Genomic DNA, 21,473 nt, shown 5'->3' with positions numbered 1-21,473 from the left:
TACTGCTACAGTGCCCTTCAGCAAGGTATTTAGTCTTAATTGTTCCAGTAAAAAACACAGCTGTACAAACGGGTAAGTCGTAAGCTGTAAGCAGTAATCCTTCAAGTCGCTTTGGAGAGAAGAAAACTAAATGAATTAATGTCAACCATTATATATGTAAGTGTGCTACCCAACCTGTATTACTTCCTTCAAATAATGAGCTGCGTGAATGAATGTAGTTCAAAAGTAACTAACCAAACAAGGCAGTCTCTGTTAAGATATCGGATAAAAAAACAGAAAGACTGGCGCATTTTACATCCGCACGGTTTGATATATGTAATTTTTTACTGAGCTGCGCAGCTGGCATTACCCTATGGAAGTATTGTATCGTTAGCAACACGGTTTCATAAACAAATGACAAACAGATCTAATTTCCTTTGAATTATTTGGAAGTTATTTATTCAGACCACCCTGTACTCTTAGTCTCCTTCCTCCAATTTAAAGGCAATCTGTCATGAGCTTGCCACTCTGTCAGTGTGAGCGGCGCTCTGAGCAGGACACACCTTCTCGATGGAAATGGTGCATTGTTCACCGTTGTCACTTTAACATCACAGACAAACAGAACCCCTGCATGAGACAATGGCAAACCGTAGTGATCTATGAATGATCCTGTAGCCCGACAACAGGCGGTATTTGCTATGTTGATGTTAGACCACTACTAGAGATGGCTACTTTTTGGCACAGAGCTCTATCAGATTAACATTTCTCCAAACCTTTCTGTGTGCTTGCATAAAAGTATTGCAAATTCTCTACGAAAATGTATTAATTCAAATCAGTTATAAGCAGTCTTGTTTCATTGCATCAGAAAGGCCTCAGGTTAAGCTATTAAATATTCTAGCAGGAAGTTACTCCCTGGACATATATTTCATAAGCGCAATTTAGAAAAATACCGGCCATCAGCGTACCATAATTCTGTAAATCTATGTGCCCAGACAAGAATGAATAATTTAATTATCCTGTTCTTTAAAATTTTCAGAAGTTCTAATTTGAAAGATAATTATTTAACTACTGAGGGATCAAGATCAGGGTGGAAAAGAGATGAATATTTATGACTTTTTAACTCGTATGTTTGGTGATGGGGCACAAAGGGATCTGTGCATTGTACGATTTAGTACTCCTGAAACACAGCCTTTCATTTTTGTCTGCTCTAGAGGTCACATATTTTGAAGCATATCTTCAAAACTGTAAGTGCTGAATACTGACTCCTAATGCACCTTACAGAGAAAATTGTATGCTTTTAAATAATATCAAGTTTGAGGTGGGGCTTGGATGAATTCCATGAAATTACAGAAATATGACTGAAAACCTTTTCTTCTGCTGGGCCTCTGGGGGTTATGAGAGGCTCTAGGTAAAACGGAGCTGGGCCTCTACAAGCCCTGAATCTCGGTAGGTACTGAATTTTTTTCCCCATCCTTTTTCATGTGGCCTTACAGAATTCACTACTGCTTATGGTCTTCTTAACTGGTTCAGCTGGTTTATTTACTTTATCTTCATCTAGTTTCATTTTTAATTCAAGTTGCACTATCACTCATAATCTGACAAGCAGCAGTAGTGATAATTTACAGAGAGCATTCCTCAGTGTGTTACCTGTTCACAATATACAGGGCTTGGTTTTTACCTGAATTTCCACATGTGAGCACTAAAAACACACACACACACACACACACACACTGTCTGAACCGCTTGCCCTATACGGGGTCGCAGGGGAGCCGGAGCCTAACCCGGCAATGCAGAGCAAAAGGCTGGAGGGGACACACCCAGGACGGGACGCCAGTCCGTCGCAAGGCACCCAGAGCAGGACTCGAACGCCAGACCTACCAGGGAGTAGGACCCGGTCCAACACACTGCGGGCGGAGGGACACCTGTATTGTTTATTTTCTCAGTGACTTGAACATAAAAATGACTTTGGAGTTATGAATTTTTTGAGATACAGACAACATGCAAACTTTACAATTGTGTATGTCTGTTGAGGAGCCAGCGGGTATACACTTGTGCCTCAACTGAAGAACACAACTGGGAACAGAAGTCCGTAATCTGAAATGTCTTTTAGTCGAATCATTATATCACATTCAAAGTCTAGTAATACAGCTTAATGACAGAAATATTCAGGTGAATTGGACAGTTTGAATTGTTTGTGTGTGTGACTGTGTGTGGGGCTTCTCTGAGAAGAACTGTACCTCCGCTTGCCTTCCGCCTAGTGATTCTGGGATTGGCTCCAGAGCATCACAATCCTGACCAGCTCAAGTGGTTAATGAAAGTGAGCAAATCTGATACAGTTTTCTGCTGGAGGTCATTGAAGAGAAACTAGGAAGGCTGAGGAATGGCTGGCCAGGTCAAACAAGTTATATAGCTGCTTTCTGGAGTAGCTGGAGAGGTCTGATTGGACACGATGGTTGTTGCAGTTGTACAAGTGAGAGATTCTCAAAGCTAGTAGTTGGATGAACAGTGTGGCGATCTGGGTCTACCAGATGATTTATGGGACAAATTTGTAGGATGTGATAACCCATACTACAGGCTGCATTGCAAAGCAGAGGTTCTTGATGAATGTTGAGGATAACTCAGCCATGATAGCTACAGTGTTACTTCAGAGATTCAGAGTTATCACACAAAGATGGAAGTATAACTGGGAAGAACATTATGATCCAGAGAAAGGACACAAACATTTGTTCTGACACAGCCAAAAGGGCACTTTGAGTAACATGACCACCAGGGACTTGAGCCACTGCAGCCATCCCAGTGTGGAAGTCAGTATGTGAAAGTTTAAGAGAAGGCGGGGATAATGTGCACTCAGAGTATTTCTTAAATTTAACACTTCACAAAGGATTTGTACTTATAATCTATCAGTAAATGTGAATATGAATGGATAAGAAAAAATTGCTCTTCCAAGGAATGAGGTCATACCACCATCAAGCCTTGACTGGCACCCAAGAATAAGAGTTATTTTTAACCTCTGTGAGGTTCATGTTACAAGAAAGCAGGGTGACCACTCTCTGTGTGTCTTCAGTAAACTCAGGAAGATTCCAGCTCCTTTCTATGCATTGATCAGAGCCAGGAAGCCCTGTGTGTAGGAGAGACAAGCCAAAGAGACTGTCTATAGTCTTACCAGAAATCCAGCTTCCTGTTGAGGCGAGTGTCAAGGTCTGTTGAGCATGGCATGAAATTTTTGACGAGTCTTGCAGTGGCTTGCATCTCTCAAGGTAACACGTGAGGGAGCAAGAATGTGTTGGATAAAGAGCCACACAGAAGTGCTGATGGACATGCTACAAGTTGGACTTCATAAGTAATTGAACTGTAGCTCCATGTTGATGTGCTCTAGATCCCATTTTGCTTTCCTAAAGTGGGTATGTATGGCAGTCTGGTTATCAACACCTTGTAAGTTGTCTTCAATAAACACTTGACCATGACTAAAGATATTTATTGTTTAAATTTATACTAGAACAAGTAGTGTTCTATACTTGGAATAATCTAGATATTTGAAAAAAGAAAATTCATGTTCTCATGTAAGACACTTATTACATTTCCACAGTTCTGTTATCATGAAAATCAGACCAGAACTGAATGGCCCCCTGGTAACTGAAATCATATGATAAATCTTTCATGTAAGAAACAATTACCCCTTAACTGACTATTTTTTAAGTAAATTTAACAAAACTGGAAACAAGCAATCTGAATTATAGAGAGAAATACTTATATATTCTATTTTTCCTGTGCAAGTGATGTCATTCTCAGGTGATTATGAGCCACTCACAAAATCACATTTACTGTACATTTATTCATTTAGCAGACACTTTTCTCCAAAAAGATGTACATCTCATAGAAAATACAATTGTACATTACCTTAGGAGAGAGAGACAGACATAGTTGCAGATGTGTGACTCTTAAGTACAGTTAGTTTCCGTCACCATGTGCGCCGACGTTCATCACACAAGTAGCTGAATAAAACTTTACCAGAACAGCATCAATTCCTAATCACTTTCCTAGTAGCCTTTTTTTTTTTTTTTTAAGATACATACAAACATTTATGTTACATTGCAGGAGCAGCTCTGTAAAGGACTGATCTGAGCATGAAATACCCATAAAATTTCCCATATCAGTTTCTGGCCTGAATAAGAGAAAGTATAAGAACTGTAAAAATCACTGAGTGGGGAGCTAAGAATGCAGATTAAAAGAACACAGCATTGGAGCAGATAAGGCCAAGCATCCCTCCTTTCTAAGGAACAAAGCTTTTTCTCTATCCGTCGAGCTCTGGCTCCTCGGGCAGTCGGCTCTACTCCTACCCGCTCCAACGGGACCACTGCCAGGAGGGAGGGGCACTAAACGATGACTAACGCTTTACCGACACTGAGCTCATGCTGCCACAGACAGAAAGGGCAGGAGGGTCCGCATATTTTTCTTTTAGAAATCCATATACCTGCTTGCGTATGTTGTTATAAATAAAATTAAAACAAATAAACACTGATATATTGATACACGTAACTGTTTTTTTAAACTGCCTCTTTCAAGACCACGCTTGTTCATCTCCTTTCTTGGGCATGTTCTGCTCGAATGGCGGTTGCAGTAGTTCAAAGAGCACTTTCATCAGGATTCCACGGAACTGTAAGCCAACACTATCTCACCCATTTTAAAAATGCAGTTTTACAATAAACATTTGTCTGAAACCTTTTGAAGGTAGTACATGTCTCAGCAAGAATTGTTAATACCAGGCTGCTATGTTTTTGTTAGCAGTTAAAGCATTCTCAGAATAATTCTGTGGAAAACAATCACTGCAAAAAATGTATCATGAGTTTCCAATGCTTTTTTTAAAGGAATATCTTATTGTCTTATTCAATCAATTTCTTTTTTCAACTTACACTGATGAGATACGCTGAACTACAGTACATGAATAAACAAATTACATTCTCACATTAATTGTATTCTTCCTTTACAAAGTTCTATCCGATCAAGTCTGCAAACATTGTATGTCAATGTGATTTTGGAATTCAATGTCACACAAAATAGTTTTTACCATCATTCAGGCAGGAATGTAACAGGCTGAAATGAACGTCTGCTTATTAATATGTACCAACTAGGATGAACAACTGCATGAAAATGGTTAATGCAAAAAACAAAATATTTCTTACATTTACATTTTGAGCTTCTTAAACAAAAGAAAGCAAATTAAAATGAGGATAGGCATTACTTGTTTGAATAATCATGATACTTAGTGATTTTTAACATCAAAATCTAATTTTTGACTGCAAAATCATAATACATTTATTTATTTATCAGATGCTTTCCTCCAAAGCGAATTCTAATGAAGTCTATGTAGTGTTTATGACCCCACACATCTTATTCACCGTGGTGACTTACACTGCTAGATACTTACACTGGGTCACTCATCTGTACATCAGTGGAACACACACTCTCTGTCACTCACACACTATGGGAAACCTGAACAGCATGTCTTTGGACTGTGGGAGGAAACAGGAGCACCCAGAGGAAACCCACATATACACGGGAAGAATATAATAAGTAGCAATTCATAAATCACATGCATAAATGTAAAATGTGTGTTTAAAAATCATAATTACAGAATAAAGCAAAATATTTATTTTTTAAAAGTCTTAAATGTCCAGGCACCTAAATGGTTTTTGTGTGAAAGAAACTGACCAATGAAAAAAAAAAAAAAAAAACACAAACACAAACACCTCAATTTGAGGACTTCAGGAACAAAAATCAATGCAATAACAAAGACATATCAGGTATTATGTTCAGTGTGGTAAAAGATAGATTTAAGACACTCAAGTCTCAAGGAAGGGTCTTGATACGTAACCCTTTAGCAACCTGCTTTAACTGAATTACCCCAAAATTAGAATCCAAGTGGAACAGCTGGTAACTTTAGACCCGAAGGCTAAAGGTTTATATTCCACCTCCAGCTGTAGTATAGTTAACCAAGGTACTTACCCTGAAATTGCTAAAGTAGAACTAACCAGCTATATAAATAGGTAAATTGTCACACGTATGCCTGCACCTCAAGGAGAAACACCTGACAAACAACTAGGTATAAAGAGCTCCACTCCACCATTCCTCACTGGTGGGTTTTCTGTGAGACAAGTGGTTCTGCTATGGTGGTACCTGGAGTGTCACCTTGCTGTCCCAGCCTCGAATCCTTGTTCCCAACTCTTGACTCCCTTGTCTTTGACCACTGCTTTGGCCTGTGATCATGATCTAGGATATTCCTCAAAGTGACATATGCCCCTTGGTTCTTTGCCCTGCATCTGTTCCCAGACACATCTTTTGCCTTGGGCTTCAGAGAAATGAGCTAGAGATCCTGCACTTGGGTTCCACCTCCTGTCTCCTACCTTGGGGTTTGTGACATAAAAAACTAAGCAGCTTAATATTGCATGTTGTTTGGTCAGGTAAATGTGAAAGGGCACGAAAGTATCTATGTGTGAATAAGTGCTAGCTGTGCTAATACTGCGTGCAGTAAGGTCAGTGGAACCTGGGAAGCTATTGCATGAGGCTGTGTAACATATGAGTGGTAGAGGCAGACAAGTGTGGACTGTTCAGGCTGATTTTCCACTGGACTTGTTTGAAATCGCACCCCATTGCTAACGGTGTTTTATGGTCCAAAGTGGAATCCAGTTCTCGTAAAACACTGGATCTTTTCCCTTCCCGAAGCTCGTAGTTGGAAAAGTTGGAAGTTGGAAAAGCAGCTAGTAATAAATGGAAAGGAAAAAATCTTACTGCTTTTTCTGAAAAGTTCTGGAAGCAATTAGTGCTGTATCCTTCACACACACACCAGCTGGAACCGCTTGTCCCGAGCGGGGTCGTGGTGAACCAGAGCCTAACCTGGCAACGCAGGGCGCAAGGCTGGAGGGGGAGGGTCCACGCCCAGGGTGGGACGCCCGGGGCGGGACGCCAGTCTATACCAAGGCACCCCAAGCAGGCCTCGAACCCCAGACCCACCAGAGAGCAGGACCGAGCAGGACCCAGCCAAACCTACTGCACCCCTTATTTATTCTTCAGACAAATTCTAAAATGTGTTGTTTATGTTTTAGTGAGTTTTTAAAAGGGAGTAAAAAAAAAAAAAAAAAAAAAAAAAACTCCAGCTTTCACATGTGCAGTGTGTGTCCTCTGTGTTCAGCAATGAAACCTTACTTGTAGCCAAAGTGCCATTAATTTGACTTGACCTCAGAATATAGTCTTTAAACCAGTGAAAAATATATCATCATTTTTCTGTTTCAAATCTTACAATTAATGCACTGTATATGATCAGATAACCAAAGCCAAAATCCAAAACTGTGCAGTTGGAGATTTTCTGACCTTGTTCTTTTGCTCTTACACAGCGTATGATCAGAGTTTATCTTAAGTTATCTGGTTAGGTGGGACACATGACCTGAGGAAATATCCCTGTGCTTTTCTCCATGCAGATGCTACAGGACAAATGCTTTCCAACTAAAGGTGATTTAACCTTCATTTCATTGCAAACAAAGAGGATAAAACAACACATTCGGCATTCTTGTTTTCAGTCTACACGTGAGTTTTAACTGAGTTCTGTAACTGTTACAAAATTACATTAGATTATCATTTGGACAAAATTAAATGAAGTATCCTTTGTGTCTTATAAATAAATGTAAAGCTGTGCAAGCGATAGCGCTGTAACTGCAGCTCACTGGCGTCATCAAGTGGCCTTTCGCAGTACGGTCACACAGCGTGCGTCACAGCTCAACCGTCGGCAGCCGTTCCTTAAGGTTTTATCCAAAGAAACAAAGAAACCAAGTGCTGTGTACCAGTACACACACACACAGAGTCCGAAACCGCTTGTCCCAAGCAGGTTTACGGCACACCAGAGCATAACCCGGCAACACAGGGTGTAAGGCCGGTGAGGACACACCCAGGACGAAACGCCAGTCCCAAGCGGGACTTGAGCGCCAGACCCACCAGAGAGCGGGGCCCAGGCAAGCCTGCTGCGCCATTGCACCCCCGTGTACTAGTACAATATTACATAAAAATTTAAAAGACAGAAGAAATCAACTGGGGGGGCACGGTGGCACGGTCGGTTGGACCGGGTCCTGCTCTCTGGTGGGTCTGGGGTTCGAATCCCGCTTGGGGTGCCTTGCGACGGACTGGCGTCCCGCCCTGGGTGTGTCCCCTCCCCCTCCGGCCTTACGCCCTGTGTTGCCGGGTTAGGCTCCGGTTCCCCGCGACCCCGATTGGGACAAGCGGTTCAGATGATGTGTGATGTGATGAAGTAATCAACACAATCAGGGACGTAATGTGTGCTGCTGAATTTTACTGTAGGGCCAGGTTTGTTTCGATATAGTTTTAGAAAAAAATTCTTGCCATTTGTCAGTGACTTGCAAAACACTTCACTACATGCAGCTTGAAGTCATTCAGAGAACAATTTGACAAAAAGCCCCAAAACTTCTTCGCACACAAATTTGATGAAGATACGTGCAGTTCAGTTATGTCGCTTAGAATACAATTCACACCATGTATTCTCTTCTGCTGCGGAAACCACTTGAGCGAGGGGACTTCTCCATCATATTCAGCTTTTCTATAAATAAAAATGAAATAGCTCAAATATTCAAGAACATCAAATAATACCCTGTGGCTTACTTCAGCAGATACTTAAGGTTGTGTTTACACTCTGTGCTTACGTACAAGATGTATATTTACATGTAGAGCTAAGAGATTTATGCATCTCACCATGTAAAGTGGGCCTAACACACACACACTTTCAGAACCGCTTGTCCTATACGGGGTCACGGGGAACCGGAGCCTAACCCGGCAACTCAGGGCGTAAGGCCGGAGGGGGAGGGGACGCACCCAGGACAGGACGACAGGACGCCAGTCCGCCTCAAGGCACCCCAAGCGGGACTCAAACCCCAGACCCACCGGAGAGCAGGACCTGGTCCAACCCGCTGCGCCACCAAGCCACCGCACCCCCCATGCGGGCCTAACAGATAAAGCAAAATGAGCTCGCCGTTAATATTTAGAGAGCATAAAGAGCGCCCTCTTGCGGATGAAGTTGCGACTCCCCCCTTGTTTTCAATGCTGTTCATCAGCAGGTCCGCTAAGGTACTTAATATACAAGATTAAAAACCATTGCATTCATAACTAAACTACTTTAAATATCTTACCACTTCAAAATCAAGAATTACAGCTAATAAAACAATTTTCTGCTTTGTAGCTTAAAACCCAGCTTAATAACGTTACGTGAACTGATTGGAGCATCCGATTTAAAATTACAATTTACATTTATTTTATTATTTAGCAGATGTTTTACTCCAAAGCGACGTATATCTCATAGAAAATACAACGTGTGCATTGCATTAGCAGAAAGAGAGACTTAGATGCAGACGTATGGTTCTAAAATTCGAAGTGTGCAGAACACCTGAGTGGGACTGTCTGCAGCTTCCACGAAATACAGTTTTGTAGAACTGAAAATATATTGTGTGCGCTCACAAATTATTTAATTCCACAAACCGTATGAATTTACTGTGACAAATTCACTTGTATAAGTGAGAGAACTTTGGAGACTAAAACCCCATGTTGCAACATAACAAACAGCCCCTGGGTCATTTGTACCTTTTATCTACTAGTGTTGAGAGACAGTTTTCTGGAACATGCCCAAAGCTACCCAAAGGAAACGAAACACATGCACTTATAATGCTTTCTTTTAAAAAGGGGATCGAGAACACAAGGCGGTATTGAATTGCTCACATCCACAAGTCCCTCTCAGTGGTGTAATGGTCTGGCTTCCATGGATGTTAAGAGCCCTTGAATGTCAAAGTATAGCGTGAGGTGTACTCCATGTGGACTGAGCTGCTCAATATCTACATGCGGTACAGGACTTTGGTACATGTAGAGCAGTGACTGAGGGCCATCCCCTTCCATGTGTTCCGCTCTGCAGCCTGTCCACGTTGCAGACAATGCTTTGTCCATCATCGTGCCACATTCTTTATGTGAAACGCAAAGCGTCATTCCTGACTACATGTTGACTGCATCAGAGCTCAGCTCCGTTCCTATGACAGTCTCTCTCTGAGGAAGAAGGCTCAGCAATCAGGACAAAGTGATGAAGATGTGACTCATCACTCAAGATGTGTAGCTGTTTACTGTCTCATCAGTGTCAGATAGGTTATTGGCAGCTTCTGCTACTGGATTTGGGGGGGGGACTGGAGTTCAGGAATGACCTAATAGCTAAGAAAAGCAATGAAGTCATAACCACCTGACTCTTATTCCCGGCTGAGTACTATGCTCCCAGTTGCTTCCGAGGCCTTGTTTGTGCACACTTGTGAGTGTGGGTGTGTGAGGATGTGTGTGTCAGATCACATCTGCTTAATACCAAGGAAGCTTGCTAAGGGTGGGGGCTTCTTATCCACTTTTACTTCAACAGCCTGACATCTTTCAATTAGGGTTTAGCCAACAGTTTCAATTAGCTCAGAGCCCCTTCTTTTACCACAATGAGCCCATAAGTGCACATGGCCTGTGGTGTCAATAATCCAACTGTTCCCATTGAAAGGAGCAACAGAGCAATAGACTGGGTGCTGGAGAGACCATCATTCATTTGTCCTGCTTTGTTGTATGTCAAACTTCACAATAAATGAAAATGAACTTGATACATCCAGAAAGTGAACATTTTTTTCCTGTCAGCATAATTACAACTGCAGTTTAATCAGAAATGGTTTAGTTCTATAAATACTAAATACATTGACATGATTTCTTACGGACAAATGACTGGTACAACTGCTCTGGCTGGAATAGTTCAGAATATATCTGTGCTTACATTCACAATGAGAAAGCCTTCAGTATATTCCACTGCATCCCTGGAGGTAGGAGTTTTGAGACGGGTGAAATTACACATCATGTGTAATTACTGATATAGTGGAAGCTAAAACACGGGACATACTATATTGCAGCACAGACAATGAGCAGCAGGTGGTATAATCATTAAGGAACTGGACTTATGTCCAAAAGGTTCATATCCCATGTGGAAACATCTCTAACATCCTTTTACAAAACAATCCTTCAGTGAAATGTCCAGCTGTACAATATGGCTGAAATTGTAATTCATGTCTACATTACTATCTTGTATGTAAATAATTTATTTACATACATTTATTGAGTCACCATAAAATTTTTGTATTACAAAGCATTCCATTTTTTTACCCTACATTCACACACACACACAATCTGAAACCGCTTGTCCCAAGCGGGGTTGAAGCAAGCCAGAGCCTAACCCAGCAACACAGGGCACAAGGGTGGAGGGGGAGGGGACACACCCAGGACAGGATGCCAGTCCCTCGCAAGGCACCCCAAGCAGTACTCGAACCCCAGACCCGCCAGAGAGTAGGACCTGGCCAAACCCACTGCACCCCATACATTCAGTTTGATCAGAAACATTATGTAAAAACAATTTCTAGAGAACTTTGTCATGAAAAACATCAGTGTAGAATAATAATGATAATAATAAGTGGTCACATGATTTACACATGAAAGGTGTCACTGTGAGTCTTGACATTGTCCCAAGTGCCTCTAACATGGTTCCCACTGGGAAAGGAACCACAATGGAATAGGGAGGGAAGTGCAGAGATGACAAATGGATGTTTGCGCAGAAAAAAATAAGCATTAAATTGCTTGCAGAGACTAGAAAATCATTTTTTGATTTTGAAGAGAAGCATTTAACCTCTCCCTTCTCACCTGAGAAGGTTGTGTGTGCAGGGATAAAGTCAGCCTCTGAGATAAGCCAACCCTGCCATGGAACAATTCACAACAAACGCACTGATAGGACGACAGAGAGATGGATCGCTGCTGGGGAGAGTCAATCAAACATTCATGACAGATGTGTGCTAACAGGAGGTACCTTTGGTGCAAACAGATGGTGAAAATCAAGTATGCCAAAAAAAAGAAGAAGTGAGGAGAAAAGGTAAAGGCCATTGATCAATGGGCCTAAAACACACGCAATCCATTAACCATGTCTGCATTAATTGGAGAAGGGTCTTCTGCACACACCATTAGTGAAGGGAGGTCACCTTTTGGGCCCATTGATCCTCTGCGACTGTGAACCTGGCTGCACTGTAGAGTCTGAACTTAAGTCCCCCACATCTTCAGTCCCTGGTATTCCCATTGCTGCCCTCCTTCTGCCTGTGCCTCACGTTAGACAGTCTGAACCGATAAAGGGTTAACTCTACTATCGTGGTCCAGGACCCCCACAGCACACACTGAGATAGCTCAGGGGAACCCCCTCCCTAATTAATGCTTGGGGAATGTGTCTAGACAATGATTATGTACACCTGAACTGGCCACTCCATTACATCATCCCCCGCCAATCCCTACCACGCCATTTGAATCAAATCCTTCTTTTTAAAGTTACAGTGCAGCACCAGTGAGTGAATCTTACAGCAGAGGCAGTAGTAAGGCAAAACATCAAATAGTTTAAGTAGAAAATATGGAGAAGCTATTACAACTGCAGAGAGCGCACATAAAATTCACACAGAAGCTCTATCCACCATATTGCTGGTTATTTATTGTCAGATTATCCATGGTTTAACAGCACTGTTTGCAACATCTCGACATGAAAATATGAGCACTGAGAAACCTCAGGTTAAAAAGCAACTTGCCATAAATAAACAGATAACATTTTAGCCATGGAATATATTAGGATATTGAAGACCTTTAACTAAACTTGTACATATAAATTCTGGCAGTTATATTCTTCCATACTTTTGTGCAAAAATATGAACGGCTCCACACAAGCTCTTGTAGTTACAAGTACATGTACTATACACCACTCTGGTACTCATGAGTCAAAATTTATATTAAAATATGTTAACTGTGGCAGTGGCAAAATTTATCTAATATTTTATTCCACAAATACACACTTGAACCTTTTAAAACTGACAGAGAAATTTATATTTTTATGTGGCTTTCAGTGTTAAACCATGCCATGTCACATGTAATCAGCTGATGTCCCATTACATACAGTATAGCCACCTGAATTTTCACTTGAAAAGAATTCATCATTTTCTGCAATGACATGTTTACTTGTAATGGAGTTAATATATTGAAAACAAATATTGCATCATGCAACATGGGATGGCGAAAGGACAAAGGAGGGGGAAGGGCAGTTGTTGTTGTAACCCAATTATGCAAAGCTCCTTGAGCATGAAAAGGACACAAATATAATGACAACTGATTAATTGAACTCACTCCGAAGGGGTTCCGCGCCAGACAATTTGGCTAAGCCACCACATCTACACCGCACCCAGTGGGCTATCGCAGCCCAGGGATGGCACATGGTGCCTACCTACCGAAACAATCGTCCCTTCTCTCCAACCTTGCGCATGAGTCCCTTTCCTTCTGGGGTAACTTGAGCAGTGATGTACAGGCCAAAGCAAAGTTCACCCTTCAGGTATGTGGGTGAGGCTTAGTTTGTAAAAACTCAGAAGTGTGTATGAAGCAGTGTTGCAGTCCTAATGGAGACATAGTCCACTGCAGTAAAAGTGATGCTTATTTCCTCTATGTAAATAAGAAGTGGGAGACCAGGACGTTTGTACCATTCACTCTCATATGCTTACCAGACACATCAGTGGTGCTCCCACATGCTCTCAGGGTCCACAAAGGCTGGTACTGTGATTGTATTCCAAACGGTCATCTGGAAGGGCACTGCAATAGTTTTAAATGTATAATTCATTTGACAAATTAAATATGAATAGGTCAATCAACTAAATTCTATCCCCAAAAATAGCACCTGAGAGTGGTTGTTCCCAGCAGAACTAAAACAAGTATTACCTTGAGAACATGATAAGTCTGTGTTGTATTATGAACTCCATGTAATATTTTAATGATGTATGACTATGATACAAATTTATACAGTAGCAAGCAGAAGTGCTAGTGAAACAGGACCATTTCTTTCCAGCCAATGATTTTGTGAGCGAATCTTAAAAAAAAAGCAGCGGGCCGTGATTTCATTCGAACACACGGGCCGAGTGAAGCAGGAGAGGCGGGGGCAGCTCTTTGTGCGAGTGTAGCTAAGGCTGCTAAAGCCTTCTTACTGGAAATGAGAGCCTCCGCGTGTGTGTGTGTGTGTGTGTGTTTCAGGACCGGGGGGGCCTGACGTTGCACTGGTACTGCAGGCGGCAGTCAAACTGCCGCCTCCTCCTCCTCCTCGTCGTCGTCAGAGTCCAACTCTGTCCGTCCGCCGCATAACGGACCTGACCCGCTGGAGCCGAGCGGGCGGATCCCAGGAACGAAACTTTTCACCCTTACGTCTTCAGTAAACAAACACCCTATCAACACTACAACACTACTACTGAAACAACTGACTGAAACCTTCACCTTCAGGCTTCAACCTTCTGCCTTGTCGCATAAAATTATTAACAAACGAACCGTTACCTTCGGGACCCTAGTTTACCAGTCACCTCAGTAAACAGAGACCAGCGAAACGGACCTCACAGTGAGTGACTGTAGCGTTTGTGGGAGTCGCCCACCACTGTGACTGTTGTCGAATTATTTATGCGAGAAAAATGGTCTACAATGAATGGCAGAATGTCCACTTTTTACGCCAAACACTCACCACTCCTTTAATGCTTAGCAAATTATTATGGCGGGATTTTAAGGACAGTCGCCGTCCTGTCAGTGGAAGGGCGACAGCGAAAACAGGGAAACGCCGCACGGAGCGCCACGCGCCCCACGCTTTCAGACGGAAGGGCCGCGAGCGCGAGAATGAGCCGTTGTGTCTGGGCGAGGAGGGGACGGCAGGAACCAGACGGGGTGGAGCGAAGCAGCGCCTGGCCCCTGCGCGAGCCGAAGGCGCGCTCGTCCCGCTCCGCCTCCTCCCAAGAGGGTGGGCAGTGGGGGGCTGGTCCGGGGGAGGGGCCACGGCAACGGGGAACGGGGAAGAAGGCGGGGCCGGGGAGGCGGCACTGCTGCTGGTGCTCCGGTCTCTTTGCTTGTCTTTGTCTCACTCTTTTGTTAGCCATGCCTAGCCTGCTGCTTCTAGCAGGGATCATGGAGAAAAATGGGGGCTACGGCAGTGATCTGGCCGGCTCCGGCTTCGGGAGCGAGGGCCTGCTGGTGCCGCCCGATGACGACGAGGAGGACTCCCGCGCTCTGAGGGTCGCGCTGGGCCAGCTGTCCCTGCTGGGTCTGGGGGAAACGGAGGACGGCGGCGGAGCGCCTGGATCAGGAGCACAGGACAGAAGTAACGGTAGCAATAACCACCACAGCAACCACATCAACAGCGTCGGCGGAGGCGGTGGCGGCGACGCGGGGCTCCTGCAGGGAAAGAGCAAGCTGTGCGCCCTGTACGAGGGCTCGGCTGCCGAAAGCAAAGGACGCGGCAGCAACATCACCGAGTGCGTGCCCGTGCCCAGCTCCGAACATGTGGCCGAAATAGTGGGCAGACAAGGTAACAAGACTCAAGAGCATAAACATGGTTTATACCTTACAACTGAGAATAAATGTGGCATTTCGGCGAATTTGAATGTTGTCTGCAGCTGTCCGACATCTCAGTTCACCTGAGATGCTTTATAAAGAAAAAAGGGAGTGGTGTTTTTTTGTTGAATTCCACCACCACCATGACCATGCCATAGCTGTGTTGTCATCCGCGTGCCTCCCCGCGTCACAATTAAGCGAGTTAACTTAAGTGTCGCTGTCAAAGTCACAAATGCAGAAAGAACTGTAGCGTCTTGTTCGACCCTTTACGCACCAACGCTGTAAATCGCGTGTGGGGCGTGCGTGTGTGAACATGCATGCAAACGTACAGAACAACACGCGCCAGGCGCCGCACGCGCGTCCTTTGTGTTTGCGCGCGCCAGACTTTCAAACCGCCCGAAGCGCCGGTGCTGACGAAAGCTTAGCTTATGATTATAAGTGAATAAAACAACTATGACTTCATTAATATCACAGTCAGTCGAGGCTTTTTGAAGACTTTTTTTTAATTTTTACTTTTTCCTCACGTGACATTCCGTTCGCTTGTCTCATTGTGTTCACATATTACCTCAGTGACTTTCAGACAATAACGGTCACACTGACTTTGCTGTACGAGTTTGAACATAACTCGTGTTCAGTTACATTAAAATTGAATTGACTGTTAGTGAAGCAGTCGAGAGTTTTATTTTAGTGTAAAGTCGATGCGTGTTACTTGCTCGTTTCGGCAGCTGTCAGACAAAGGGATGTGGAGGGTTTTTGTCCCGTCAGAAGCTCGCGAGCGCAACCACAGTGAGTAACGTAACTAACGGCTGCCGGGTGTCGCTCGTGCTGTGAAAGCCCAACACAAAGAGGACACGAATGGCTGCCCTGCTTTTACCACACTTCACCGAAAGGTATTTGCTCACTTCGGTGGACCTCTTGCAGATTACACATTCCACGGGCTACAGTAGTGCACACATGTGCATTTAGTAACAGACTGGCGCTTCTTGAATGCGTTGAAGCAGCTTAGTTTGTCACCAACGTGTTGCGCGGTCAACCCCTAGTAGTAGGTCTAGAACAGCGCTACAACAATGAAAGAAAGAAGAAAAAAAAAAAACTTGCTTTGTTGGGACGGTCCTTGCTGGACTTCCATTTTTGATAAGGTCTGTACTGTTTCCGTTGCCCTGAACGCAGTGGGTTAGGGTGTGACGCCCAGTCACCTGATGACCTGTGCTAAGCACATGGGGCAGCTCCCCTCACACAGGGGCTGTGTAAGTGTGTGTGATTTTCCAGCAATACTTGGGTACCACAGTGCAGCTCCAATATGGGCAAGCACTATCTTGGGTGTGTGATCCTCGTCCTGCTGGGTAGCATCCCTCCCTGTGCCACACCTTTTTGCCAGGTTCCCCTGAAGTGTGAGGCTGAATGTTAATGGAGCAGCGGCAGACAGGCACAGGGTTGACAAACGGAGCGGCCGTGGGCACCCCGCTACCAACTGCTCATTCGGTGGCTTTTCTCAGAAGCTTTGTCATTCTGTATTGTACTCTTTATTTCAGATTCAGCATTCTGCCTTTCCTGCGTTCAGATTCATTTTTAAATCTTTAGACAGTCTTGGAGTTAAGAACTGATATGCCCCTTCCTCCTAGACACCAGGGTGTGACTGTTACAGGTGATGTGGCGTGGCAGGTTTTACTGTGTCCTTCAGGACTGTGACATGGTCAGATTTGAAGAGCTCTTTATTCTAGCTGCTGAACAGTCTGAAAGGTGGAGATTCGATCCAGAGCATTAGTGTGAATACAATAATTTCATGCTTGTTTTTAGCGGTTATAAAACGACTGACTGCTGATTGTTCTGAATAGGTTAACTAAAAAAAAATTTGCTAACAGAATGTAATGTCAGTGCTTTTTGTGGTCAGTTTCCTTTTTAATGTGCTTTTTCTCCCCTGAATCCATAAGATATAAGGGGCATTTGAAGAATTTTGAACAAAAGAATTACATAAATATGTATCCAAATATTAGCAATATCTTTACATTACTTCAGCTATTACAAAGTATGCTTTTTAATACAATTAAAGTATATTATGTGGATTGGTGTACACAACCACTATGAGGTAATGAAAAATGAAAACTGCTGTTTTCATGTACACATTTAATGCTTAGTCATTTTCTTTCATAATATAGTTTATGTAATGAATTTTTCTCTTTTTAGCCATCATGAATTTTGTTGTAGAAACATTTCTAGAATTTTAAATCTTACTTTCACAGTTATTTATCACTCTTTTGCCCAAAGCAACTTCCAGTGAACTCTATGTAGTGTTATGAACCCACACACCTTATTCACCAAGATGACTTGCACTGGCACTAGATACACTACTTACACTGGGTCACTCATCCATACATCAGTGGAACACTCTCTCTCTGTCACACACTATGGGTGAACCTGAACAGCATGTCTTTGGACTGTGGAAGGAAACCGGAGCACCTAGACAACACCCACGCAAACACACAGAAAATATGCAAACTCCACACAGACTGAGCAGGAATTGAACCCCTGTCCTCTTGTACCATTCAGGCACTGTGAGACAGCTGTACTACTCACTGTGCTACCATGCTGCAACAAATGTTTTAATAAATTAAATGTTTTTAAAATTAAGTAAATTTAATTGTTGAAATTAACTTTAATTATGTACTATTGCACATAAATAAATGGATAATATGATTGAAATATGCACATATATGAATCATTCATCTGCAGTATGTACAATCTTAAAATTCATTTGTACATCAGCAATCCAAAATTTACAGTTTTTATGAGGTGTCTGCAGCAAATGAAGCTGCTCATCAGTACATCTTGAGCACATCTTTCCTATTGTGAGGTGAGTGACATATTTGTAATTCAGCTTGCATTCATGCCTGATACCATGGTGTGTGGAGACCTCTCAAAGGAGACACACTGATGCGTCATGGGTAGTCTTCCCAATGTCAGAAATAATTATCACTTTCTTTATGGACATTTTGAGAGTGAGGGACTGTCTGGGCTAGGAAAGAACATGCATTTTACTGGTACATTTCTGAAGAACACTATGGGCATACTGCACACAAAAAATGTGTGTTTGCGGGTGTACATACACATGAACAAATCTAATTTGAGATACAGTTTTTGAAACCATTGAGAAATACCTCAGTAGTAATCTTCCATATGCTTTTCATTTAGTCAAGTGACAAACTGCAGTTAATATCGCAGAGTTTTTGGAAATACACAATGGTATTGTATATGTTTTCCTCTCAAAAGTTCCTCTGTTGGGATTTAATCAAAAATGTGTATCTGCAAATAAGTTTTTTTTTTTTTTTTTTTTTTTTTTTTTTTTGCATCCCATCATAAATATGTTTCTTGAGATGTGAATTATGTTCCTGAAAATGTGTTATGATCAAGTGTCCATAAAGACATGAGCTCAGAGCTAAGCTGTAATATGACCATTTCCTGATCAAGGTCAATATACCTTACATCTCTTTTCCACATGCTGTTCAGTTTTTTTCATGCATAGTGAATAAATGACTAAATGTATCCTAGAATGAAAATTAAATAAATGGAAATAATAAAACTGTATTAGGGTGATTCCCAAAGCAGCCAATGTTAGTTGTTGCAATACAGTTGTATGTATTCATAAACAAACTGCATTATGGAAAATCAGTCATAAATAAATTTCCATCTTATGAATTGTTGCAAATGTCTTAAGTAAAATTATGATCAAGATAACATTAAAAACATACAATAGCTTAGGTTAAAGTATTTTGTATTATTCTAGTAAAAAACATTAGGCAAAAGCTTTGGCAAAAAGTCACCTTACTGTTCACATTTACAGCGTGACATTTAAATATGTTACTGGTGGTCGTTTTGGTTTGTATTTGCTGTGTTATGTCATTTGATTCACATTAAGATAATGTGTCAATGTTTTTGCTTAAAAATCTCCTAATGATTCATTATACTCACAATTGTGCTGTATCTTCTTAAGGATTTGTACATGCCAAGATTTTAGACAGATTTGCTGTCTTATATTGCAGTTTCCATTGATGCCTATAATTACTGTACCAAAGAGTTCCATGCAGAGAGCTTTAAAGTCCTGAACTTTATTCAGATTCTTCCCTCTTTCTGCCTCTTGTTCCTTGAGCAGGATGCAAGATCAAGGCTCTTCGTGCCAAGACAAACACTTACATAAAGACCCCTGTGCGTGGAGAGGAGCCGGTCTTCCTGATCACGGGTCGCAGGGAGGATGTGTCACTGGCCCGTCGTGAGATCATCTCTGCCGCAGAGCACTTCTCCATGCTACGGGCCTCCCGCAACAAGCTAGGCATGTCCTTCAATGCCTCACCTCCCACACCCCTGCCTGGCCAGACAACTATTCAGGTACGGGTGCCCTACCGCGTTGTGGGGTTGGTTGTGGGCCCCAAGGGCTCCACCATCAAGCGCATCCAACAGCAAACCTGCACCTACATTGTCACACCCAGCCGTGATCGTGACCCTGTGTTTGAGATCACTGGCTCGCCTGGGAACGCTGAGCGGGCTCGCGAGGAGATCGAAGCCCATATCGCCTTCCGCACCGGAGGTTTGCACGATCTCAATAACGAGAACGACTGCTTGGGGCCTGAAAGTGGGGGCGGAAGTGGGGGCCTGGAGAGTCGGCTGCATCAGGTATGGGGGCTTCAGGGTGGTCAGCGCAAGCCACTTACTAGCAGCTACCGCCAGAACTTCCCAGATGTGGTTGGAAACGGCAGCGGAGGGGGAGGAAATGGTGGGATGTACAGCAAAGGTGACTTCACAAGTCCTATTGAGAAGCCATGTACTTATTATTGTCCGGAGGACAGCCAGGGGTGGGGAGACCCCGACTACACCAAGCAGGTGACGTACTACACCCAGCAGCGGTCCAAGAGCTTTGGCGGGCTACCCCTGCCCCTGAATAAACTGTCACCAGGCTTGTCCGACTCCTGCAGTGCCCCCAGCAGTGGAGCTCTGTCTCATGCACAGGCGCGGCGCACCCACAGTGAGCCTATCTCCGTGACCGTTGGCTTCACCAGCCGGCTGCCTGTGCCAGAGTCACCGCCGGCCACAGTCCGTGACTGCATGACCTGCTTCGAAAGCAAGGTAACAGCTGCGCTGGTGCCCTGCGGCCATAACCTGTTCTGTATGGAGTGTGCCATTCGCATCTGTGAGTTGAGCCACCCGGAGTGCCCTGTCTGTCACAGCACAGTCACTCAGGCCATCCGAATATTCTCTTAAAGGCTGCCACTTACCTTATGCTTTTTAATCATCCTTTTTTTATCGGTGTGTTTTCTATGGTTACAATAATTAAGTATGGTTTTATTCCAGAAAATATAAAATTAAGCAAGCAGATATTTTAGCAAAGCACTGCTTGATTTACAAAAAAGTATATGAAATACATTTTTTAAATATATATTTTATAAAATTTTGTTTATAAGAAAAATATAGTATCCAGCCTTGTAGGTTTTTCATCTTTTTTGTTATTTCTTTGGTGCTGCTGAGTTTTTTTTTTTTTCATAAATTGGTTATATATGAAGAGGAATCAATGTGAACATTTTAATTTCATAAGTTTTCGTTTCACTTTAGTGTTACAATATATAAGGATGGATGGGGACTGGGGAATGTCTTGAGCCTGGTTTCCTGGTACCCCATATTTGAAATTAGAGACATTTGAGCAGCTCAGAACTGGTTCAGAAGTGTATAGAACTACTGCAGACATATGATCGGCCCTTTCATTTTTAGTCTAACAAAGACTGTAGCACTATGGCAGTTAAGGACTAACAACATACATATTTTCCTGGTGTTAAACAGGTTATGACCCAATAGCTTTGAAATTTTCCCACTGGCTACATTCCAGAGTGTTTTTCTTCCTCTTAATCTTCTCAGAAAAACACACTTCACCATCTTAAAAGATTTTCGTTTTATGTTGTGTAACTACTAACGTGCAATTAATTTTTTTTATAGAAGACTTAGAGAACATGGTTAGACAGTAGGAGGGGAGC

At 42.8% G+C, this 21,473-nt stretch overlaps 1 protein-coding gene across 1 annotated transcript; it reads left to right on the top strand.

The window, feature by feature from the left end:
* Window positions 1-14,947: 14,947 nt before the first annotated feature.
* mex3a (mex-3 RNA binding family member A) lies at window positions 14,948-20,814 on the top strand. Its single transcript, XM_018739706.1, has 2 exons — window positions 14,948-15,433; window positions 19,607-20,814. The coding sequence occupies exons 1-2, from the start codon at window positions 15,004-15,006 to the stop codon at window positions 20,707-20,709; spliced, it is 1,533 nt and encodes a 510-aa protein (XP_018595222.1). The 5' UTR covers window positions 14,948-15,003; the 3' UTR covers window positions 20,710-20,814.
* The last annotated feature ends 659 nt before the right edge of the window (window positions 20,815-21,473 follow it).

The sequence above is a fragment of the Scleropages formosus genome, chromosome 18 (genome assembly GCF_900964775.1).
Source record: "Scleropages formosus chromosome 18, fSclFor1.1, whole genome shotgun sequence".
Lineage (NCBI taxonomy): Eukaryota > Metazoa > Chordata > Actinopteri > Osteoglossiformes > Osteoglossidae > Scleropages > Scleropages formosus.
The sequence above is the reverse complement of the archived record's forward strand: the minus strand, read 5'-3'. Positions and strand labels throughout refer to the sequence as shown.